The 7,480-nt window shown below is 42.9% G+C and overlaps 1 protein-coding gene across 1 annotated transcript; it reads left to right on the top strand.

The window, feature by feature from the left end:
• Positions 1–1,740: 1,740 nt before the first annotated feature.
• Positions 1,741–6,993, top strand: SERPINA7 (serpin family A member 7; the record flags this gene model as incomplete). The annotated part of the gene is made up of 5 exons (XM_082865384.1): positions 1,741–1,792; positions 3,342–3,977; positions 5,056–5,329; positions 6,034–6,181; positions 6,726–6,993. 5 exons carry the CDS (start codon positions 1,741–1,743, stop codon positions 6,921–6,923), a joined length of 1,308 nt encoding a protein of 435 aa, XP_082721510.1. The 3' UTR covers positions 6,924–6,993.
• Between the last annotated feature and the right edge of the window lie 487 nt (positions 6,994–7,480).

Below are 7,480 nucleotides of genomic sequence, written 5' to 3'. Positions count from 1 at the left end.
CCCTGCTATGTGCCAGGTACTATATAGTAGCTATATATATACCACCTCTAAATTTTACTTGATACTCCTGATAACCACATGATGTGGGGATTGTTATCATTCTGCTCTAGAAGAGAGGAAACTTAAGTTCAAGAGTGTTAAGTAACTTGCCCCAAATTACACAGTTCTTACATAGCAAAGGTATGACAGGAGCACAGGACTCCAGAGCACAGAACAGGGGAGTCTTTGTGTGTGTTGGGGGGGCGGAGGGCTGCCCTTCTCATTTGTCAGCAACAGATCTTGCAGTTGCTACCTGCTAGCAAAGCTCAGCTGAATCAGATACAGCAGAAAATAAGCTGTGCCATTGTCTGACTATGCCGCCAGAGGGCACAACTTTGGAAGTTTTCTTTCTGGATAGTCTGCCTGTTTCGTCTGAAGCAAATACTTATAACTGAGAGAGCAGACTGTATGTTGTATATCAAGAGTGAGTATGGACTGACTTCAGTGTTGGGAGATCTGAGCTTTCCATTGCCTTGCTGCAGGACAAATACACCCATGACCATCCTATATGTGAGGTGTGCCCTCTCCTGTTCAGTTTGGGCAGTGGGTGTCAGGTAGTTGGAAAGATCCCTTGGGTTCAGGACTGATAGCAGCAGTGGGATTTTGAAATCCCATTATTAAGTGTGGTCATTTCCACACAGTAGGAGCTCTGTTTATGTTTGCTTGAGAAGAAACAATGTCACAGTACAATCACCCTCTATCTAGTTACTGCTTTGTCAAAATCCTCCAGTGGCTTTCTAGTGCCCTCAAGGTAAAGTTTGCACTATTTAACCTGGTTTCCAAGTCCTACCATAGACTGTGATCTAAGTTTATCTCAAACTAGCTCCCATTTCCTCAACATTCATCCCAATCTTAACATACACATATCCTTAACATAGTCCTGAAGAAGTGAGTGTCTGGAATTAGATGCTTCACATCACATCCTGCACATGGTAAATACTCAATAAGCAGGAGTTTCTACTACTACTACTACTAGACCTAGAAATTGGCAGAGGCAAGGTCGAACTCAGGTCTCCTGACTGAGTCCAGTGCTCTTTGCTCCCACTGCTTCTTTGCAGCACACAGTTCAGTACATAGTGAATACCGAACAATGAAATCTTTGATTCCACACTCCTTGGCTCCTTCTGTGTTCTCTTTTGGGGTCCTGTGACACAGGCAATGGCACAGATGATTTTAGTGACCAGAGGACAGGACTGCTTTCCCCCTGAGCAGACATAGATGTGTATAGCATCAGAAGTCTAGCATTGGAAGCTACCTTTGACATCATCTCCTACAAGCCAATGCATAAGTAATTTCTACAGCACCCATTAAAAGAGATACACCCAGCCTCTGCCTATGTATATTTTTCTCTCAAAAGGCTGCTTATCCCAGCACTGTTTGGCTGTGATGGAGAAAATAATCTTTGCCCTGCTGCCTTTTGGCATGTTTGCCCTTGGTTCTCATCCTGCCTGGTGAAAAGACACATTTCCTAGCATGAACATGGGCCCTGCCTGCTCTGACAATCTTCTTCCTCTCTTGTTATAGATGAAGGATGTGGCAGCAAAGCAATCATTCAAAGTTCTATCCTTATCATTTTTCACTTTGTTCTTTTTGGCCTTGGTTTTGTACACCAGCTTTGAAACTATCACCCCAGGGCTAATGCCTGGGGTTAATGAGTAGCTAAGAACACTCTACTTTTGCAATACAGGGCATGTTATAAAAATGGAAAGATTTTGCTTTCTGAGAGATGCAAGTGGCTTCTTGGGCATGTGCTGTAAGTACATTTTTTCTCTTTTGGAACCTTGAGCATCTCTATCAACAAGTCAGAATCCCAAATAACCATGAGCTCCAAATTATTAACTCTAGAGGCCAAGGTCTAAGTGTGATCATCTGATAATTGACCTCCTACCAGCCTCTGTGACTTTTTCAGAAAAAGGAATTTGGTGACAATGTGGAGATTGGATAGAAGGGTAGAAGCAGGGGGATTGGAGTGGGAGAGACTGAAGGTCGTGTGACCTGCTAGGAGCTGGTGAAGTAGTTCAGTCCATGAACTGAGGCAGTGACAGTAGAAAGGGAGAGAAAGGAACAGTTTTGAGAGGTATTTAGAAGGTAGTACTCAGAAGGCATCATGACTCATTAGATGTGGGAAATGAGAATGAAGAAGCCCCTAGGATGACTCCCAGGTTTCTGGCATGGGAGCCTCAATAGACAGTGAGGTGGAATGAAGATGAAGGAGCAGCCTTGAGGGTGAAAAATATGATGCGTTTACTTTAGGAAACTGAGATTTCCAAATTGAAACTGAGGTATGTGTGGAACATTCTGGTGGCTATATGCAGTAGGCAGCTGGACAAATGGCTGGGAACACAGTACACTCTGCAATACAGTATGTAGTTTTGTGCAATGGCAGTTTAGTTCCTGGAAGTGGATGAGATCACTCAGGAAGAGAATGGAGGGCTATCTCTTCCTTCCTATCACTCATATCCATGGTCACTGGATTCCACAGCTGACTCCCTTTCTCTGCTGCCTCATACTCATCCAGGCTCGGAGAATCTTACATCATATTTTCTGGCTTCTGCTCTAATAATTAAAAGAAACCTGAATGAGTTTAAGAATAATAGTGATAAGATGTCTTACAACTTAAATATGACTCTTTAGATGATACTGATGGTGAAAGATCTGAAATGCAAAAACTATACTTTAATCTTCCTGTTGTTTAGAAATATTCCTGTGACTTCCATATGTTGCATGAATGCATTAATTTCAGGTCATGACCTTATACATGGCTCCATAAACTACCACCCTTCCATTCCAATTAAACATATCTTGTGAAAATTATTCTCCTTTGTCTTTTATCCAAAGAAAAGTACAGGTATTCTCTTATCTCTCATAGATTTTACCTTAAGAAAAACACCAAATTAAAAAAAATTTAAATTCTTATCTATAAAAAATAACGTAAGCAGAGAGATTGCTAATTTTATCTAAAGAGTCTTCCTTCTCCAAAAGGTTGCCTCTGGTTCAAATAAAAAGTAATTCAATTTCCATAAATTTGATTTATTCCCAGAGTTTTCATATGTCACTATTACATCTGAATGACAGTCCTTGCCATTATTTCTGTGGCCTCAGGAGGCCACCTATTTCCTGCTCCTATTAGATGTGGCATCAGTTTTTCAGGTGAGAAAGGCCTCCCCACAGGCCCTAGTGAGCACACCAGTAAATATTTTCTACAGTTTTACTAATCACAATGGGTGAATATTACGTGTTTCTGGTTCAGAGTTTTCATCCAGCTAAGATCCCCAATGGTTTTCTCACCTCATCTCTTATAGATTACCCTCCTTCCAAAATGCCACTGTTCTTCTATCTGGTTTTCTTGGTACTTGGGCTTCATTGTGCACCACCTAACAGCTGTGAAGGCAAAATAACCTCCTGCCTTTCCCCCCAACAAAATGCCACTCTCTATAAGATGTCATCTATCAATGCTGACTTTGCATTCAACCTGTACCGGAGGTTCACCGTGGAGACTCCAGATCAGAACATCTTCTTTTCCCCTGTGAGCATCTCTGCAGCTTTGGCCATGCTCTCCACTGGGGCCTGCTCCAGCACCCAAACTCAAATCCTGGAAAGCTTGGGGTTCAACCTTACAGACACCACAATGGCAGAGATCCAGCAGGGCTTCCAGTACCTGATCTGTTCACTGAATTTTCCAAAGAAGGAGCTGGAATTACAGATGGGAAATGCCCTTTTCATTGGGAAGCAGCTGAAACCACTGGCAAAGTTCTTGGATGATGTCAACAACCTCTATGAGACTGAAGTCTTTTCTACAAACTTCTCCAATGTTTCTGCAGCCCAGCAGGAGATCAATAGTCACGTGGAGAGGAAAACCAAAGGGAAAATTGTGGGCCTCATCCAAGACCTCAAACCAAACACCATTATGGTTCTGGTGAACTATATTTTCTTTAAAGGTAAGGTTCTAAGATGTCCATTTCTCGTTCAGTGTTCCAATAATTTCATGGGGCACTTGGGGAAGTTCGTGGTGTCTTCTCACTGGCATCAGTAGGTGTCCCTTATACTACAGTGACCTGCTTCACTGGACATAGCTGTGTGTAGTTTTGGATCTTCCAGGAGGGATACACAGCTCGTGGATGAGCCCAGGAAATTTCTAGGGAGAGGGAACTTTCAGAGAGGTTAGTTACAATGGTATGAACACCTTCCTCACATCTAGCTACAGAATCATGGTTTCCAAAAGATTTGGTGAGGTGAGACAAGCTTGCACTTGGCAGGTAAACAGAATTAGTTTTAAACCTTAAAGTGACCCTCACTTGCTGTTCATTCTTGGGCATGTTACATAAAGACTATCATGTCGCTATCATGTACTATGTACCCACTATATACTAAGCACCATGCTACATGTGTGGTTTACACACATTTTGTCTCATCTAATCTTCACAAGTGCCCAGGTTCACACAGTTAATAAGTTTCAGAGCTGGTATTCCCACCCAGGTTTGTCTGATTCTAAAGCTGGTGCTTGTAACAACAAGAATCATGTGACTCTTTCCTGAAGGTGCTGTGCCCAAATGATTTCTGCTGGTTCTACAGCACATGTCAGCCATGTTTGGTGGAGGAGTGAACGATTCTTGGCCACAAATCACACACTTGTAGACGGATAAAACGGCAGAACAGATCTGTTGTCTCATTTCACCCTGTGTGTTGGATGTGCTTATGCCTTTTTACGGAAGAGGAAACTGTGGCTCTGATGGGTTTAGTGTAAGTATAGTGGTTCTGAACACAGATGGAACATCTGTTGAACATGGAGTCTAACAACCCTGGGTGTGACTCCTCGCTCTGCCACCAGCTACCTGGGAGAACATGTAAAGTCACATTCTCTCCCTGATCCTCAGTTACTCATTTGTAAAACTGGTTGACAGAAGGTACCTACCTCTGTGGTGGTATTAATTACTAGATTAGATGACTGATAGAGAAGTTCATATTGGCACAAATACTGGTTTTAAACAAACAACTCTCTTCTCTTTGTATTTTAAGCCCAGTGGGCAAATCCTTTTGATCCATCCAAGACAGAAGAGGGTTCCAGTTTCTTAGTGGACAAGACCACAACAGTGCAAGTGCCCATGATGCACCAGATTGAACAATACTATCACCTGGTGGATACAGAGCTGAACTGCACAGTGCTGCAAATGGACTACAGCAAGAATGCTCTGGCACTCTTTGTCCTTCCCAAGGAGGGCCAGATTGAGTGGGTGGAAGGGGCCATGTCATCTAAAACACTGAAGAAGTGGAACCGCTTACTGCGGAAGGGGTAAACATCTTAGATGATGTGAGAAGTGGAGGGTGGGCATAATGGCACAGAGACCGAATTCAGCAGAAACCCAGAGGCAGGAGACTCACTCTGAACCACTTAGGAGGTGTGTGTTGATCACTACAATATAGTGAGGACATACTCTTTGCCAATCCCTTTGTTGGGCACTTTACATACTTTATTTCACCTAAGCACATCAACAAACCTGCAAAGGAGATAGTATTATAGGCATTTTTCAAATGAAGAAATCAGGACTAGAAAAATAAAATGAACTATCCAAAGTCAGCCAGCTAGTAAATTGGTGCCTTCCCCAGAGTCCAAGTGGAGCTTGGGGGATGGGTAGGATATTGATAGATATTTCATACTGAGCTGGAAGTGCTAGATGGAAAACGATGAAATTCCCCCTGGTACTACCCATTGACATTCATGCCACTGGCTTCCCAACCTTCATGAACACCCCCAGAGATTATAAGTGGGTCACATCTTCCAACTTCCATTGTTGCAGTCCCAAATGGGCTGAACCAGAGAGCATTCCTTCCAGGATAACTTCTGAGGTTTTGGTGCCACGTGTTGGCCTGCATAGTAGTGGTTGTCAATACCTAGGGGAGGAGCAGCGCCCAATACAATAACATGGAGACAGAGAGGGAGGGAAACATGAGCTTGGTGTACTGATAGCCATATGTTCCCTTCCCCTTTCTCCACAGGTGGATTAACTTGTTTGTTCCAAAGTTTTCCATTTCTGCCACATATGACCTTGGAGCCATCCTTTTGAAGATGGGCATCCAGGATGCCTTTGCTGACACTGCTGATTTTTCTGGACTCACAAAGGACAATGGTCTTAAACTTTCCAATGTAAGTTGGTAGATTAGAGTCCTTTAATATCCTTTAGATGTAAGAGCCATTGAGAGTCAGTTAATTCAACTCTCTCATTTTATCAGTGATAATTCTGAAGCCTGTAGAGGCAGAATGACTTTTCCTAAGCCAGGTTTACTCCAGGGCCATTCTCATTACCCCCAAACAAGTCATTGTAACAGTTACTTCCATCCTTGACCTTCATGTCCTAAATGATTCTGATAGAAGAACTTAATCATAAGAATTGACTCTGATGCGATACAGTTCTTGAGGAGGTGGCGGGGGCAGGGGAAATCTTAATAAGTGACTTCTAGAGGCAGAAAGCCATGGAAAGAGTGGTGGTTCCTTGACATCTAGCTCTAAAATCACCAGAGAGTCATTAACTACACTTAGACAAGTGTCCTTCATATTCAAGCACCATCAACACAATACAGGAAAGGGGTGGCCCCATCCTTCCTTCTTCTTTCCTGCTTCTAAACTGTTCCAAAGATGTTTCCTGTTTCTTCAGGGGATCAGCAATATTTATTCTCCCCCCCCTCCACAGGCTGCCCACAAGGCTGTGCTGCATATTGGTGAAAAGGGAACTGAAGCTGTCCCTGAAGTCAGATTTCTGAATCAGCCTGAAATAACTCTTCTTCATCCTATCATCCAGTTTGATAGATCCTTCTTGTTGTTGATATTGGAGAAAAACACCAGGAGTATTCTCTTTCTAGGGAAAATTGTGGACCCAACAGAAGTGTAGTTGGGAAAGAGGTTGTTGGCTAATTGCATGTGCTTATTGCAATGAGAAATAAATAAATAGTATAGCCTGATGTGATCGATGTGGGCTTGAATGTGCTTTCCTTTGTACAGGGGTGGAGACTGGACCCTAGCCGAACTGCATTGGGTGTGAAAGAGGCCACTCTTATGTTCAGATAGTCAATGAGTGACTCATTACCCAAAGCAAAAGAAGGCCCCATGTCAATGCAATCCTCTTTGTCAGAACCCCAGTTAGTTAGCTCCCAGTTAGCTAGCTCCAAGGAATTTTACTGGGCTGACAAATGCTCTGTCTTCTGCCCTCTTGGAGAATAGTTGAAATGCAGGTCAGGTCCTCCTAACCCATTATTTTCATAATAAGTACAATGAATATTAAGCAACATAAATGCAGTAGATTATGTATGAACTTCTCAACCTCCTTCCTCCCACCCCATCAAAATTGTTCTCTGTGTTCTTGCCAGAACTGCCATTGGTGGGTTGTAAAAAGGTGTTTTCACTACAGGACTGAGTCACCAACTGAGAGCTACTGCTAAGGATGTCGCT

This window comes from Leucopleurus acutus, assembly GCF_964270905.1.
Source record: "Leucopleurus acutus genome assembly, chromosome: X".
Classification (NCBI taxonomy): Eukaryota; Metazoa; Chordata; class Mammalia; order Artiodactyla; family Delphinidae; genus Leucopleurus; species Leucopleurus acutus.
Note: the sequence above shows the minus strand (reverse complement) of the source record. Positions and strands in the feature narration are given on the sequence as shown.